We start from the raw sequence: 18563 nt of genomic DNA, 5'->3' as shown, positions 1-18563 counted from the left end.
GGTCTCCAGTGTGCAAATTGTATAGAGTGCACACACCAAAGTGAACTGATAACTAGGAACTGCTTTCGCACCTTCAGGGATGACAAACCAAAGGGGAAATTTCAAGTGACTGGTAGTTAAGAGCTTGGGATACATGGATTTGGGGAGACTTGGTACTGGAAGGACTGTTGGCATCAGCCCTCCTGCAAGGAATAACTGGAGTTGCACTTATTGGCTGGCTGCTGGTGTCACAGCTCTGAGCCACAGCAGAGTAGCACGAAGGCATCCAAAGTCACAAAACATATGGTGACAGAACAACTTACTGGTCTGAGTGATACCAAAACATCACAGGGTACAACAGAACAAAAGCAAACATGGGTCTTGTTAAAAGTGCAGAGGCACTCTATGAGATGGGTAAAGATGTGCCAATCTACCTGCACCCTCAATAGCGCACCTCCCCCTGACACTGCCATCCTGAGCAGAAACAGTTAGCATCTGCTATGGCTAGTGAACAGCAGAGACTCAATCCTTTTTCTTCATTTGGGAACTAGTCCAAGGTAAAAGAAAACCAGTACAAACTGACTAAACTATGCCATCAGATACAGCAGCAGAAACACATCTGTCCCCACCCTATACTATCAAGTAATTTGCAAGGGACAAAATATATACATACTTGCACCTTTAACTTCCTTTCCCCCCCCCCCCCCCCCAAAAGGCTATTTTAATTCCATCTCTGTGAGATTTGATTAGGATGCTGGTATAGAGGTTGCTTGCTCAGATATTCACTGCAAATGATTCCTTAGTCGCTCCAGGTTATTTGTGACTGTGCAGGATGTTTCAGTTCTATCGACTTTTCACCCCACGCTGCTTTTTATTTTAGGATTCCCTTCAAATTCTTGAACTCAGTTGATCCACTCTACAAGATGCATTTTATTATATTGGCAATGTATTCCTGCTGGATCCCAGAATGATCTAGAAGTGTCTTCCAGCCACAATGGTGCCAGTCATTTTACCCATTTACTTGTGGAGGCCAGACTAGCCAACCTCTAACTGGGAACTCAAACATTAAGGAACTTAGTAGAAGTGACAAATTAAACAGAGCAACAGCTCAAGCTTGAGAAAACCTCACTGTTCTGTCTGAATTCAAGACTCATTCCTCTACAGATAAACCCAATCCTGCTGAACTTACTCCCACAACTGCAGCAATATTGAGGCATGAGAGATTAGGCCCAATGTGAACAGAATTCAGCTTCCCAGCAAGCACAACCTGTCACCAGGACTGTGGGTTCCTACAGGCACCTGTGACAAGCCTTCAGTTCACAACAATTAGTAGCTACCAACTGTGAGAACGCTCCTCCATTTTGGAGGGTGACTAGGGGACGGAGAGCAAAGAGGAGCAAGGTGGCTCAAATTGCAGTCCCCACATTTCCTTCCAAAGGTCAAAAGATGCCTAGAAGCAGCATCTCTGTCTAGGATATCTGAACTGGGAACATGGGGTCTGCAGCAGCTCCTGCCAGGCTAGTTCCCTGAGAGCACAACCACCTGTCAGTGTGATGGACTGTGCCAACGAGGATCAAAGGGTAACCTACCTAAATCTCCTGCAGACAAGCCAAAGGCAAGTTTGTTAAAGTGAAGTCCTGCAAATGAAGTTTGTAACATAGGGCTACACAGAGCTACAAAAGCTCTGTGCATGTCACTTCCTTTTCTCCTTGAGGATTAGCTGTTTGTTTAGACCACACTGCACATGGGATGCGAACACACTATCCCTCCAATTCTGGACAGGAAGGGACTAAATGAGAATACTAATGGGAGACAGGACAGGGAAGAAACAGATTTATTGGCTGCTGAAGCCAAAAAGGAGAGGGCCTCTCAGCGTATTATGAAACAGCAGCAGGCTGAGGCGCTTCTCCTCCAGTGCCTGTGAAGGTAACTAGATAGAGGAGGGAAACCAGGCTGGTTGGGAGAAGAGTTGAAATCCAAACACTTCTGGCTGCTCCATAATGAACACTGCTGAGTTTGCATAGCTTGGTACAATTTTTTTTTCACTGGTTTAGAAGCCAGATTTGGATCACAAACTTAACCTGCTACCCAAATGCACAGGCAATCAGAACTACCTGTTTTCCTTCACTGAGCCCTGGTCAACATGCCTAAGGCCCACAAAAAGTGGTCACTGAAGACAAAGGCCCAAGTGGACAGGATCAGAATCCTCCTTAAGTGGTACATAATGTTGGCAGGCAACATGCACATGCAAGAGACCCTACACTACCCTCCTCAGGACACTTGTAGCTTCCTCAAATGTCACTTCCATTTCCATTGGCTGCTTCTAGTGTTGTCAGCTGCAGGGATGGGGATGACTCATCGACTATCCAATAAGCAAAAGCTTATCAGATAGTCGACACACTAGTTGCTCTCCCTCCCTCGCCTTGCTGCCTGTCTATCAGAAAGAGGCGGAGGGAAGAGGAGGGGGCATTTCAAAGTGGCAGCGCCACATGGAACCTAGGACCAGCTGGGGACTGCCCCCTACTGATGCTCTGAAACGCCGCAGGGAGTATGGGGCAAGTGGGGGACTGCTTGAGTCCCCCGCTTGCTCCGTGCTCCCCACAGCATTTTCGCCTTTGAAGTGTAGCAACAGTCCTGGAAGGTGGAGGTGCTCTTATCAACTAATCAAATAGTCAGTGCAAATTGGATCGACTATTCAATTAGCCAATTAATCTAAATTTAACATCCCTAGTCAGCTGAGGAGTCAAGGACTTCTTCAGCCCCCTGCTCCAGAGTAAGAGCACTGGAAGGTTGCATGTGTGGAGAACATGGAATGAAAGAGAAGCAAGTGACTAAAGAGTAGATTCAAAAGGAAAAAGAGGAGAGGAGAGGAGCTCAGGTTTAAATTGGGACTCTCAGTCATTTGCTTCATACACGGGAAGAGTTAGAAATTCACATGGCTTATGATTCTGGTTTCAAAGAGCTTCTCTTAAAAAAACAGGATCTCCTGGTCCTGCCCAATCCAACAGAGTTTAAATCAGGTTTGGTTTGGTTTGGTTTTTTTAAATCTGCTTCTAGACAAGTTACCCTTTCCTCCACCTCCCAAAGATCACTAGCTGACACTGTCCAGGTCAAAAGGCTCTTCTAAATCAGCCATGAGAGTAGGAAGGTAAATAATCCAGCACATAAGTAGCTCAAAATAAAGTTGAGCCATGAAACCTGAATCATCATTGTCTGAGGCTTTTTCTACACTTAAAAGTTTAAAGTGCATCCACAGCAGCACTTTAAATTGAAAGTGTGGCCAAGGCACCAAGAGAGCTCTCCCAGCACTCTATGTTAACCACCTTCACAAGGGGAGTAGCTAACAGCGTTGGGAGTAGCCTGGTTCACTCTGGCGCTTTACAGAGCTGTACTGCACTGGGAGGGGAGTATTTTTTCAACCCCCTCAGCCAGAAAGTGCTAGTGTAGATTTATCTCACACACACATCCTTTCTGCATACAGCAGGCTAAGAAAACAGTTAATCATTAAGGTGGTTTCAAGAACCTAATGAACCCATACAGTCCATTGAGTACAATGTCCAGCTGTTTGCACTTGGAGAGGAAGAGGATGTCTGTATTTGTGCAAGTTTCATCATGAAGTTGATGGATTTCCACTTCATGCAGCTAATGCAAAAAGCTTATGCCCTATTAAATCTGTTAGTCTAAGATGCCACCGGACTCCCTGTTGATTTTGCAAATGAAGACCGACACGCCTGTCCTCCTCCCCCAGACTAATGAACCCTAGCAGCTTTATCAGAGAAAAAATATCCCTAACAATAGCTCTTCCACTTCCTCCTTGCAGGTTCCCTCCCACCCCCCCAACAAATAAAAACCACACAAACACTAAGCAGAACATAAGTCAAGCTTGTCATTAGCAATGAAATGTTGCCTGTTTATACACTGTGCTAAAAATGGACATAGCCCAGAAACTTAAAAAAGGGAGATAGTTTATATGAACAGTAGGTGGAAGGGAATATAGAATATAGGCACAATAAAATGAAAAAAACCCAGGCTTAAAGGGACTACTGAATTACATGTTACACGATGTAATCAATACATCCCTCAAACCTATTCAGTTCATACAAAAAGCCTTTTTCAGAGGCAAAATGATAGTGGCAGGCTAGCTCCTCTCAAATGACAGAAATAACCCCAATGCTTATATAGAACTTTTCATCTCTATTCCTCAAAGCATATAATGAAGATTGTGAGCATTTCACATGTTTTACAAATGGGAACATACAGAGGAAAGCCATGAGAGCACATGTTCCCAAGAATTCTAAAACCACCTTTCCAACCCCAGATTTAGCCCAGCCTCCTTCAAATTTAAGATGATCTCAGCTACATGACTGTTCTCACTCTTGACACATCCCAACAATTACTACTGATTTTTTCCTTACAATTATACCAATTTAAAAATGGATAACAGACAACTGCCTCAGAGCAAGTTACTGCACAAGGTATGTGTGGGGGAGGGTTGGCTGGTTGGGGATACTTTGTTTGTTTATTGGGAGGGGGGTTACAGCTGCTTTGCATCAGCTTTGAGATATGGGGACACTTTAGAACTTAACTATATTGTCACTCCTTCCACTTTAAGAAGAAGGGCATTTTTCTAAGTTCAGCTCACCCTAATTCTACCTGAGCAAGGCTGATTTTGAGTCAAAGAGTCACAAGCAGTTCTGTTTGCACAACACTTAGCACAAAGTAGTACTGGCTCTGGTAAGGCACCATTGTATAACATTAATCCATTAATAAAGATAAAATTGACCTTGAAACCAAGGTCTCCTTTGCTGGCAATGGAGGGTATTTGGAGGCAGGGTTTCATTTTTTTTTTTTAATCCCCGGGAAAAAAAAACCCCCTATTCCAACACCTATGTCATGCTGTGCTTTAAATAAACTTTCTAAATAATACACACACTGTGCAGCAATACTGAGACTGCTTTGAAGGTCAGCAGTGACCCAACGAGCTATTTTTAATTTGCTAGCTTGACAGAGTCAGTGAAACCCGTCCATGCTCCATATTGGAAATAGCATAAAGTTATTCCCTTTTTAGAAGGGCAAAGATTTTATTTATAAAGTGGTTCCCTTAAAGTTAAAAGGATTACAGCATTAAAGTTGACTAGGGTTCAGCAGAGGAAAGCACAGGTATGGGTCCTGAGCATGAGGAGACCGATAGAAAATATTGTCAGCAAAGTTCCTGGTTCAAAAAAAAAAAAAAAAAAGAGTGACTCCTGTGCTGAATCTCCAGGCCCTACATATGCTAACCTACAACACAGAGAAAAAGAGAAGACTGAGGAGAATGTGAGAGATGGAACAGGAAAGAGAGGCTATGAAACCAAGAATAGACAAGGATGAGAAAAAATAGAGAATATGGCTCTGCTGAAGAGGTTATCACACCTGTTAAATTAGCGGTTCTCAACTACTTGGACCAGTCAGCAGAGTTATGGCCTCAAGGTTACATAGCTAATACTGGATGTGGCCCACAGTGGCAAATAGGTTGAGACTCACTGCATAAAATAAATCAGAATAAGAGCAGGAATCACCTGGGCTATTTAGTGGTGGGAACATTTCAAGATATGAACTTAAGAAAACAAAATGAAATCAGATTGGCTGACTGCAAGATCTTTAGCCCAACCAGACCAGTCTCTGTCCTGGAATCAGAGAGACCAAATATGGAGACATTTTAGAATTACTTTTCTGATCATTAATCATTTATATTACAGTTGTGCCTAGACGCACAACCAGACTGAGGTCCCACTTCGCTGCACGCTGTCCACACAGTGGGAGACAATCACTGCCTGGAACACAAGAAACATAGGGCAAAAGGACAAAGGAACAGGGGTGAAATGATTTCCTGAAAGTCATACAGCTAATCTATGGAAGAGCCATTGGTAAAATCCAGATCTTTGGGTGCCTGATCCAAATGCCCTGGTCATTAAGTACCATTCCATCACTGCATTTTCCATCAAGGCCTGCATCTATCTGTACTTGTCTCAAACTACAGAGCAGGCAACAGAAAGTTCATTTAGAATTTAGTAATACAAGAGGGATGGGGGGGTTAAAATCTGAAGTACAGTTTCTTCATGTTGCAGAAATCCATAAAGTGGAAAGAGAAAAGGAACAGAGTCAAAGCTTCTCATCTTCAGCAAGTTTAATAACTGTGCAGTGTTTGTGTTTTCACTCTGGAGAGTGCCCAGCTGGAGATACAATTGTCAGAGCAACTGAAAACTACTTGCAAACAATTGTTGCTTTCACAGATCCAGGACTTTTGTGACTTTACATAGGGCTTTGGGGGTTTTTTTATTGGGGGGGAGGGTTAATCTTTTATATTGAGAAGAAAGAAAAAAAGGATGCAATGAGAGATTTACAAATGACCACAGCTAGAAAGTGACCAACACCATGCCATGGGCAAAATCTGCTATAGCATGTTGCCTGCAACTCCAAGAGAATGATCCATCTTCACATAGAATCTCTGTCCAGTCAACTGATGCTGCAATCTTCAACACTCAATGTTCTTATAGATCCAACCAGCATAGCAGTATTTCGCATTGGGAATGTTAAAATGGGGGCAAAGGACACACAGAAGCCTCCCGGGTTTAAATCTGTGATTCTAAGCAAAGCCTCTGAATTAGGAGCATTTTGGCTTTGTTTCTTGTGCATATTCTCTCAGGAAGGAGTTTAAGAAGGAATAAGCAAAGAAAGGGTTAAGGAGGAGGTCAGAACATACTGGGTATGCCAGGCAGAGCAGCATGTCCCTCCTAGCAGGGCAGAAAGGGATTTACATTGAGAAAGCAACAATGACAACATCATACTGATGTTACAGTCAAGTATAATTAGAACAATATAGTAATAAGAGGTTGTCCTTTGTACCCAACCCACTGATACCATAGGAGAAGCATTCAGTAGTACTGGAGTGGAGGATAAATCCAGGCCTTTAACAGCTGTGCGCTTTTTTTTTTAAATGTTATGCAGAAACTGGGGCTGATTTTCTAGAAACAAGGTGTTCTAAAGAGTCTCAGGCACAAGAGAATCTTGTCATGATGGACAAAATCTAGACTGAACCACCTGAAATGGCAATGGAAGAGTCACTGCTCCGCCCCCATCATTCCCGCTCATCCCCAAACCAGACTAATAGGTGCTAAATGTCCGAGAAACTAGGCCAATCGTTCCCAACCTTTTCAAGCATCTTTTCAATCTATTAAAATTTTAGGGACCCCCCCAAACATAACTGTTTTCAAGCATTCCATTATTTGATAACCATTTGAAATGTATAATAGTTCATGTTATCTAAATAAAAGTAAATATAAAAGTTATATAAAGTATTGAGAGATAATACAAGCAGGTCTGCACTGTAATGTATCAACTCTTAGGTGCCATATAATTTTATTGAACAAAATTGTATTGGATCCAGCGATCCATTTTTACTAGTGACCCAACTAAACCCTTCCTGCCACTCTAAAAGCTTATGAACAGTTAGAGCGGGGCCACGAATTCAAAAAAAGAGGAAAAAAATGGCAAGTGACTGACCCATTTAAAAGCCGACTCCAGAGCAGAATTGCAGCTTGTCAGCTTCAGCATGGGCTGAGGGATGTGCAGACTGCAGGGCATGGAGCTTCTCAGGTTTAACTGGCTACTGTTCACCCATGCTGCTATCTCAGTTCCTATCCCCTCCCCATTCACAGAGCGAGGGGGCTCTATAGCTGCCAACTCCTCAAGGGCAGAACTTTGGGAGGGTAGGGGACAAGGGTGGAACTTTAAAAGTGCAGGGATGGGGAGGGGGCAGCAGCTCTGTGCACCAGGACATGGCTTGCTTGCTCCGGAACCTAAGGGAGCATGGGGAAAATATCTGCATGTTGTACATGTCTCTCATGCCTGGCTGGTGTGTGAGATGGATGTACAGCAGTGGTCTTCAACCGTTTTACACCCAAGATCACTTTTTAAATCTCAGAACAGGCGAAGATCTACCGCCCCGCCCCTTCCTTGAAGCCCCACCCCTTCCTTGAAGCTCCACCCTCTCTATTCTCCTCCTGTCCATCACTTGATATCCCTAGCCCTTAAACAGTTTATTTTTAAATTATGCGATATATAAAATTAAAATCACGTGTTTATAGTTATGAAATAAATGGTCTGTTTTTTATTCATGCTATTTAAATCTAAAATGAAGCATTTATAATTATAAATTTTGTGGGGACAGAGTTCTGCGGCTGGGGGCAGGGAAGAGGGAACAGAATGCTGGGAGGGCAGAGGACAGGGTTCTGCAGCATGGAACAGTGTGCCAGTGGGGACAGGTTTCTGCAGCTGGGGACAGGGTGCCAGTGGGGACAGAGTTCGGGGAGTGTGTTCGGGAATGGGGACAGAGTTCTGTAGCTGGGAATGGGACAGAATTCTGTGGCAGGGGAGTGGGGGCTGGGAGGAGCTGGAGAGGGGAGGGAAGAGAAGGAGTGGCAGAGAGTCCCTTGCATCTGCCTCCTCCCAGGATTTCGCCCCCAGAGGGAAACCAGCGCATGCCTGCCCTGAGGCCAACCCCCACAGGGAAGCCCCACTGCCCTGGGGCCGACCCCGCGCAGGGAAGCCCCGCGCGCGCTCGCCCTGGCGCCAACCACCTGCGCAGGGAAGCCCCACGCACGCCTCCCCCGGGGCTGATTCACCCCTCCTGTGCGGTGCAGGGAGCCAATGCTCCCTCCCGCAGTACACCCAGCCAGCAGAGCAGCTAGCGCACTTCTAGAATCGCCGGAAGTAGCGCTAAGCTGCAGGACTTCTGTCCATGCCCGGGAAGCCAACACTCCCTCCATTTTCACTTGAGCTAGGAAGTGGGGCTTCTCGGGGGCGGGGCGGACAGGATGCCTTGCGATCGACTGGTCGAGGCCTCGCGATCGACCTGTTGGTGACCATGGATGTACAGGATACAAGCACTTTCCCCTCACTCCTTTAGCATCAGCGGGACAAGATCAAAAACAAGCCATGACCCAGAATGCAAGGAGTGGGCCCGATCCTTACCTTTAAAAACTTTCTGTGGACCCTCTGCAGTGCCCTTGCGGACCCCTAGGGGAAATTCCATTGACTACTCGATTAGGTCATTAATTAAAATTGTAACAACCCTCATCTGAACACTCTTCAAAAGAAGGCATCTATGTAGCATATCATCAGCATCAACAACACTGGGATCAAGCACAGGCAGAGGATCTAAAATGTTTACATGTTTATTGTGGTTAAGTTGTGCAAGATTGAAGTAATTGCTATTGCTCTAAGTCTCTCTTGCCACACCTTCATACTACCAATTTCATAACGCCTCACTGAGCAAGGGAAATTAAACAATGGACCCAGAATAAAAGGTATTGCATAGTTTGTCCTCATTTCCAACTCTCCTTTCCCGAGCTTAGGATATGACTGCAGGGGTGACCCACTGAACAAAGCGTACAGTGGTTAAAAGCATTTCCCTTTTCTAACTTACTGTAACCTTCACCTCAGGGACAGAAGATTAGCCAGATACCAAGGTAAAACAAACAGAGCTATTAATGGCAAAATAAGATCATGACATTTCTCTTTTTTCATATTAAAGTGGAAGAACTGGGAGAGTTATGTTAGCATGGATCTCAGACCTGCTTTAAACTCCTTAAACAAACCACAAGATCAGATATAAAGAGTACGAAACTGAGGCCACTGGACTGCTATATTGGTTTGTAGATCCCCAGTACAAAATAATTCTTTCTAGAGCCAGGCAGAATCTAGCTAGGATGTGGCAGGTTTCCATAGGACAACCTGCAGCCAGACACCTTTGATAAGATGACTACCTTACTGAAGTTGCTAGTGCTGCACAAGAATAAATGAAACCTAGTTATGAAAGCCTACCTGTCTTCACCCTTGTTTCCTTGCTTCATGTGATCAGATGTTTACTTTCCAATTCTATCACTTGGAGAGGCAGACATTGCTGAGGTTGAGGATGAACAGATTCAACTTATGAGACTGTCATACTATGGGATGCTGGTTTAGGAAATATGGAGGATCCATATAAACAAGCCTTCAGAAGGGCTGTGGGTAGGCACTGGGTTCAGAGTATCTTTGATACCATCCTCTCTCCAGACCCACACACCTAGGCCATTTCCAAATCTCATTATCTTCCCTCTGGTACATCTTTAAATATCTGGCCTCTTCACTGCCCGTAACACTAGCATGCACCCTAGTGCTCACTTCCAACTTTTACGGAAACTTCTCTGACTTCCTGACACTAGCTACACCACACTCAGTTCAAAAATATTGTGGCTAATCTCATGCTGGCCTGTTCCAACCATGTTATTCCTTCTTTCAAGCCCTGCTCTGGCTCCCTCTGTACCACAGGAACAAATACAAGTTGTCCAACATCTTCAAGAACCTTTGATGATTTGTTCCCACTTACTCATTGGCTCCCAGTTTCTTACTGCATCACTTTCCTGTTCCCTCCCTAGATCAAATTCTCTGCCAGCTATAGCAGCCTCCATTATCATCCCTCCACTTCCAACAAGTGCCTTGGTGCACAGAATGCACCCACCCCAAACTAATCCATAAGGCCACTATCCTGCCCTCTCAATACCTCAAGATTCACTACTGCCACAATACCCACTGAACGCTACAAGACGGTCAACAGGTATAGCCAATATTTAACTCAATTGAACTCATACACAACTAGCTACACTGCAAAGTTACATAACTACAATTTCCTATCACTGTAATACTCAACCTCTCTCCTCAGTTTCTTCCACTCATTATACCACCTTGCTGCATCTTGTCTTCTACACTGTAAACTCTTACTCTGTTCACACATCAACTAGTACAAATCTAACTGGTGGCTGGCTCTAAGCACTGCCATAATGCCAAGAGTATTAAATAAATCTGAGGTAAAGAAGGTGATTAAAAAAATAAAGATGTTTGGAGTGGCTTCCTGGAATGAGTCATCTAACAACTGCTAAGCAGAAAGCTGTTGCCATGCCCCAGCAAATGGGCTTTATACAGGTGGTCAATGATAGTTAACTAAGGGAACCTCATGCATACACTTGGATCAGGAGTCATTTTCTTAGTTATGTCTCCCATCCATCCTAAGCACATCAAAGGGAGCCTGCAAGTAAACCAATATCCAGCTTATTCCTGTCTCCTGCATCTGCTCTCCCCAATTTAAAAAAAACCACCATAAATATGACCTTCCCTGTTGACAACACAAATCTACCCAAGCATCCTAGATATAAGCATACCCTCATTTTCTTTTAGAATTACTGAGCCTCCAGTTACGAAAGCCAGGATCTCAAGGATCCTTTGAGGCAGTCCAGGGCTTTATAAGGCAGTGGGCAAGCAACCAAGGAGCTTGCGAACAGCAATGGATGGTGATAGTGCAGAAAAAATCTGTTCTTTCTTCCGGGAAGAAGACAAACATGGCACACTCCGTGCAGGTAACAACAGCAGACCTAAGTGCAAGCTGGTCGCCATCTTGGAAGAAAAAATTAGAGAACTGGAGGCCCAAGTGTCGACCCTACGCTTGATCAGAGAGGATGAAGATTTCCTCGATAAAATGCAGCGTTTAATCCTTCAAGCACGGCAGGCGAAAGAGCCAGAGAGGGCATTACGGGACCAGGAAGAGAACTGGCAACATGTAACTTCTAGAAGGGGAAAAAGGCCAGCATGGGAATCCCCCAATGCTATAGAGGTAAGTAATCGCTTTCAGGCTCTCTCCACAGGCTCTGCAGTGCTGAATGCTTTGGAAGGGACCTCACAAGGAAAAAACCGCAAGGGAACACCATCTACTGGAAGGTATGGGATGCGTAGTCCTAGAGATGGGGGTTCCACGACCACCACCCCCAAAAGAAAACAACAGGTGGTGGTGGTCAGGGACTCCCTCCTAAGAGGGACTGAGCCATCCATCTGCCATCTAGACCTGGAATCTAGAGAGGTGTGCTGCTTACCGGGAATTCACATTCAGGATGTGACAGAGGCTTACCAAACTGATCAAACCTTCGGATCGCTACCCCTTCCTGCTTCTCCATGTGGGAACTAATGATACGGCCAAGAATGATCTTGAGTGGGTTACTGCGGATTATGTAGCGCTGGGAAGAAGGATCGAAGAAATCAGAGTGCAAGTGGTGTTCTCGTTCATCCTCCCTGTCAAAGGGAAAGGACTGGGCATGGATCGTCGAATTGAGGAAGTAAATGCATGGTTGCGCAGGTGGTGTCGCAGAGAGGGCTTTGGTTTCTTTGACCATGGGACTCTGTTCCAGGCACAAGGATTATTAGATGGATCCCACCTATTCCTAACCAAGAGAGGAAGGAGTATCTTCGCGGGCAGGCTTGCAAACCTGGTGAGGAGGGCTTTAAATTAGGTTCGTTGGGGGACGGTGACCAAAACTCTGAGAGAAGTGGGAAAGTCGGATACTGGGAAGAAATGCAAAGAGGAACAAGCAACAAAGGAGGACCCCTGATTCAAATGGGTACACTAATGTGAGAAGCCTGGGCAACAAACAGGAAGAACTGGAGGCCCTGGCCCAGTCCAAGAAATATGATTTAACTGGGATAACAGACTTGGTGGGATGACTCGCATGACTGGAGAATGTCATAGAATGGTATAGACTGATCAGGAAGAACAGGCAGGGGAGAAAAGGAGGAGGAGTTGCACTATATGTAAGAGAGCACTATGATTGCTCTGAATTCCAGTATAAAGAGGGAGAAAAACCTGTTGAGAGTCTATGGGTTAAGTTTAAAGGAGTAAACAACAGCAGTGATGTCGTGGTTGGTGTCTGCTACAGGCCACGGAATCAGGTGGATGAGGTAGACGAGGCTTTCTTCAGACAACTGAGAGAAGCTTCCAGATCACAGGCCCTGGTTCTCGTGGGGGACTTTAATCACCCTGACATCTGTTGGGCAACCAATATGGCAGTACACAGGCAATCCAGGAAGTTTTTGGAGAATGTTGGGGATAACTTCTTGGCACAAGTGCTGAAGGATCCAACCATGGGCCATGCGCACCCTGACCTTCTGCTCACAAACAGGGAGGGTATGTCTACACTACAAAGTTAGTTCGCTAACGGATGTTAGTTCGAACTAACTTTCATAGGCGCTACACTAGCGCTCCGTTAAGTTCAAATTTAATTCGAACTCACGGAGCGCTTAGTTCGAACTAGGTAATCCTCATTCCACGAGGATTAAGCCTAGTTCAAACTTACTAGTTCGAATTAAGGGCTGTGTAGACCCTTAATTCGAACTAGTGGGAGGCTAGCCCTCCCCAGGTTTCCCTGGTGGCCACTCTGGCCAACACCAGGGAAACTCGTCTGCCCCCCTCCCAGCCCCGGCCCCCTTAAAGGGGCACGGGCTGGCTACGGTGCCCGTGCCAGGTGCAAGCCTGCCAGCACCTGCCAGACCCTGCACCTGGCACGGCTCGAGCCAGCCACCCGATGCCCCCCAGCCCTCCCCCTCTTCCCGGGACCAGGCTGGCGGCTCCCGGGAGCTTGCCCGGGACCGCAAGAGGCGGGCACCCGCCTGGGCTAGTGCGGACATTGTGGACCTCGTCCACGATCTCCGCACTAGGCACAGGAAGGTGGCCAGCTAGGGCAGGAAAGCTGCCAGCCTGGCCGCCCAGGAACAGGAGTGCATGAAAATCAAGGTGGTCCACTGAGACCCCCGACCCTGAGCCCTGAGCTTACAATGGCCATACTGGGTCAGACCAAAGGTCCATCTAGCCCAGTAGCCTGTCTGCCGACAGCGGCCAACCCTAGGGACCCTGGAGGGGATGGACCGAAGACAGTGACCAAGCCATTTGTCTCGTGCCATCCCTCTCCAGCCTTCCACAAACCTTGGGCAGGGACACCACTCTTATCCCCCGGCTAATACCACTCCATGGACCCAACCTCCATCACTTGATCTCACTTCCCTTTAAACTCTGTACTAGTTCTAGCCTTCACAGTCTCCTGCAGCAAGGAGTTCCACAGGTTGACTCTTTGCTTTGTGAAGAGCAACTTTCTGTTACTAGTTTGAAGCCTGTTACCCATTCCTTTCCTTTGGTGTCCTCTAGTCCTTCTTTATGGGAACTAATGAAGAACTTTTCTGTATGCACCCTCTCCACCCAATTCCTGCTTTTAGAGACCTCTATCCTGTCCCCCCTCCCTCTCCTCTTTTCTAAGCTGAAAAGTCCCAGTCTCTTCAGCCTCTCTTCATATGGGACCTGTTCCCAACCCCTGATCATTTTAGTTGCCCTCCCCTCTCCCAGCCTCTCTCTTCCCCTCTCCCACCTGCTTTTCCCAGTCTCCCCCCGTTTTGTTCAATCAAGACAGATTCCATTTTTGAACACAATTGTCCTTTATTTTGTACATCAAGAAAATGGGCTAGGGAAGGGTAAGTGGAAGGAGGTGAGGGAGGAATGGGGTACGCGCCCCCGATGGGGAGTACTGGGCTGGCTCTGCAGGCTTTTGGGGTGGAAGCTCTCCTGCAGCCCCCCAATTGCCCCCTCTCTCCAGATGGCAGCCTGCGGCAAGTGCAGCCGGTCTGATGGCCGAGTGCTGTGATGTGCCCAGTGTGGGTACTCTGGGCACTGCAAGCCAGGACTGCTTTGCAAGCGGGACACCCCTGAGAACTGTCTGTCCGGGGTGGGGGTCGGGACCCTTTAAGCACAGCCCTCGGCTAGCCTGAGACAGCATCTCCACGCTCTAAGTTCTCCTCTGATGCCCTGCCAGCACTGCTTCCGGCCATCCTTAAGCCTGGTTCAGGGTCCACTTAATGTGGACATGCTAGTTCGAATTAGCAAAACGCTAATTCAAACTAGTTTTTTAGTCTGGATCCGTTAATTCGAACTAAGCTAATTCGAACTAACTAATTCGAACTAAGTTAGTTCGAATTTACGTTGTAGTGTAGATGTACCCGGAGGAACTAATAGCAGAAGTAGAGGTGGGTGACAACCTGGGAAGCAGTTATCATGAGATGGTAGATTTCGGGATCCTGACCAAAGGAAGAAAAGAGAGTAGTAAAATATACACCTTGGACTTCAAAAAAAAGCAGATTTTTACTCCCTCAGAGATCTGATGGGCAGAATCCCCTGGGATGCTAACATGAAGAGGAAAGGCGTCCAGGACAGCTGGCAGTATTTTTAAAGAAGGCACAGAAAGAAAACCATCCCGATGCGTAGCAAGAGAGGCAAACATGGTAAGAGACCGGATTGGCTTACAGGGGAAATCCTTGGTGAACTTAAGCACAAAAAGGAAGCTTACAAAAAGTGGAAACTTGGACAAATGACCAGGGAGTGGTTTAAATGTATAGCTTGAGAATGCTGGGGGGTTATCAGGAAGGCAAAAGAGCAAATGGAATTGCCACTGGCTAAGGATGTGAAGGATAACAAGAAAGGTTTCTACAGGCATGTTAACAAGAAGAAGGTGATCAGAGAGGGTGTGTGGGCCCCTATTGGATGAAGGTGGTATCATAATGCCAGATGATGTGAGGAAAGCTGAAGTACTCAATGCTTTCTTTGCCTCTGTATTCACGGACAAGGTGGGCTCCCAGACTAATGCACTAAGTGACACAAGATGGGATGAAGATGGACAGCCCTTGGTGGGTAAAGAACAGGTTAGGAACTATTTAGAAAAGCTAAACATACACAAATCCATGGGTCCGGACTTAATGCATCCGAGGGTACTGAGGGAGTTGGCAAATGTCACTGAGGAGCCTTTGGCCATTATCTTTGAGAAATCGTGGAGATCGGGACAAATCCCAAATGATTGGAAAAAGGCAGATGTAGTGCCCATCTTCAAAAAAGGATGATCCAGGGAACTATAGGCCATTCAGTCTTACCTTGGTTCCTGGAAAAATCATGGAAGGGATCCTTAAGGAATCCATTTTGAGGCACTTGGAAGAGAGGAAAGTGATTAGGAATAGTCAGCATGGATTCACAAAGGGAAAGTCATGCCTGACCAATCTGATTAGCTTCTATGATGAGGTAACTGGCTCTGTGCACGTGGGAAAGTCAGCAGATGTAATATACCTTGACTTTAGCAAGGCTTTTGATAGTCTCCCACAATATTCTTTCCAGCAAGTTAAGGGATCGTGGATTGGATAAATGGACAGTAAGATGGATAAAAAGATGGCTAGAAGGCTGGGCCCAGCGGGTAGTGATCAACGGCTCGATGTCAGGATGGCAGTCGGTTTCTAGCGGCGGGCCCCAAGAATCAGTTCTAGGACCGGTTTTGTTCAATATCTTTATTAATGACCTGGATGAGGGGATGGATTGCACCCTCAGCAAGTTTGCAGATGACACTAAGCTAGGGGGAGAGGTAGATATGCTTGAGGGCAGAGATAGGGTCCAGAGTGACTTAGGCAAATTGGAGGATTGGGCCACAAGAAATCTGATGAGGTTCAACAAGGACAAGTGCAGAGTTCTGCACTTGGGATGGAAGAATCCCAAGCATTGTTACAAACTGGGGACCAACCAGCTAAGTAGTAGTTCTGCAGAAAAGGACCTGGGGGTTACAGTGGATGAGAAGCTGGATATGAGTCAACAGTGTGCCCTTGTAGCCAAGAAGGCTAATGGCATATTAGGTTGCATTAAGAGGAGCATTGCCAGCAGATCCAGAGAGGTCATTATTCCCCATTATTCGGCTCTGGTGAGGCCACATCTGGAGTATTGTGTCCAGTTCTGGGCCCCCACTACAAAAAGGATGTGGATGCACTGGAGAGAGTCCAGCGGAGGGCAACCAAAATGATTAGGGGGCTGGAGCATATGACCTATGAGGAGAGGCTGAGGGAGTTGGGTCTGTTTAGTCTGCAGAAGCGAAGAGTGAGGGGGGATTTGATAGCAGCCTTCAGCTTCCTGAAGGGAGGTTCCAAAGAGGATGGAGAAAGGCTGTTCTCAGTAGTGACAGATGGCAGAACAAGGAACAGTGGCCTCAAGTTGTGGTGGGAGAGGTCCAGGTTGGATATTAGGAAAAACTATTTCACTAGGAGGGTGGAGCAGAGGGGTAGACTTGATGACCTTTTGAGGTCTCTTCCAGCTCTGATTCTATGATTCTAAGGACAACAGTCACAGTGGAAGGGCAGATGCCAGAAAGATGCTGAGCTCCAACATTATCTACACTATCACCTCCCTGTTAACCTGAATGATGCCAAGATGCCCACATCAAATATAACAGCAGGGAAACTGGGAGACAGGCAGGAAATTCATGGAAAGTGATGCTGCATCTGATCCAAGCTTTTGTGGATCAAACAACATCTACCCAGCCACAAGCCCCAAATAACCTGGGAGGTCTTTCCAGAGAAGGAGAAAAGATCATGTTCATTTCTATCTTCTGCACCTCAGTACTACAGATTGCACTAGTTGTTCCCATGATATGGGCCTGGAATTCTCTCAGCTAAAATACAGGTGCAGAAAAGCAGTAAACATGTTATTTGAGACCAAAGCTACTTGAGCAAAGGAAGCATAAGCAGAAATAGCATTCCTTTTCTTAAGCTGGGAGATGAGATGGGCAAGACAGGAAGAAATGAAAAGTCTGATATAAAACTTAGCCCTTTCTTTTGCATATGTGCAGAAGAGTCAAGAGAAAGATATTAAAAAAATGAAATGTCAATTTAGTGTCTGAATTTATTCTCTCAATTTTCTATAGCTGTCATCACTTGAGTATCAAATAAGTAGAATGTTTTTGAAGTCTTTATTTCTTCAACCACTAACTCCACAAGGTTTCAGACATTAAAACATTCTACTCAGTTTTTGTTCTGATATCACACCTGACTGAAAAAGTTATTTTTTTAACCTGGATAGTTATACCAGTAGAGCTTTCTTCCTTTTCCATATGGGAATAAACTATATCAGTTGAAGCACTTTTATACCCATATAACTGTGTCCACAAAAGGTACACTGTTAAAGTGGTCTAAACATACAAGTTGTATAAATCTTATGCCAAAGAAATTAACTCAACCAAAAGAAAGTAAAAAAAACTCCTAAAACACTACATCACAATCACAGCCTTTAGAGACCTCACGGGATTTTATTCTTCTACAGAGTAGATCATGCCTTAAAAAAAAGAAAGTAGGTTTTCTGAACAAAACAAGCACACTAGAGAGCTCACCATTGCGTTCTTCAGATCTAAGGCTCTTCTTCGCAACTTCTGCCAAGGCCCCAATGCCAAGACCAACAGCTAGTCCTTTAAAACAAGAGGAAAAATAAATAAATCGGTGGTGAATGAGCACAAAAATGCCATCTGTGTATGCTTAAGACATTTGATACACTCAAAGGATGCCAAGAGGTAACTTGTAATCAACCTCAACTGCATGGACTGCAGAAATATCAGCTTTTCCTACAAACAGGGGGAGACAGGACTTTGTGCATTTATAAATGATAAAGTAACTTGATTGGTAAAGACTGGCTTTTATGATACTAATAGCTAGAAAATTCAACACTAATCCATGTTTCCTAGAGCTCCTTATTCTCTCTGGCATGTCATGGCTATTTTTATTGACTAAAGAATTCTAAAATTCTCAGCTCACAAGGATGCTGTAGAACAGTGTTTCTCAACCTTTTTTTGTAAAGTACCCCCAGCACTTAGTTTTTAGACACACACAATTTGTTTCTACCATTG

General features: G+C 45.4%; 1 protein-coding gene across 1 annotated transcript in view; it reads right to left on the bottom strand.

Moving 5' to 3' along the window:
• The window catches only part of COQ8A (coenzyme Q8A), an 84472-nt gene that overhangs the window by 25614 nt on the left and 40295 nt on the right, over positions 1–18563 (bottom strand). Inside the window, exon 5 of the mRNA XM_075925323.1 lies at positions 18054–18128. Coding sequence (XP_075781438.1) covers positions 18054–18128 — 75 coding nt within the window. The remainder of the gene's footprint in view (positions 1–18053; positions 18129–18563) is intronic.

Source organism: Pelodiscus sinensis, chromosome 3 (assembly GCF_049634645.1).
Source record: "Pelodiscus sinensis isolate JC-2024 chromosome 3, ASM4963464v1, whole genome shotgun sequence".
Taxonomy (NCBI): domain Eukaryota; kingdom Metazoa; phylum Chordata; order Testudines; family Trionychidae; genus Pelodiscus; species Pelodiscus sinensis.
Note: the sequence above shows the minus strand (reverse complement) of the source record. Positions and strands in the feature narration are given on the sequence as shown.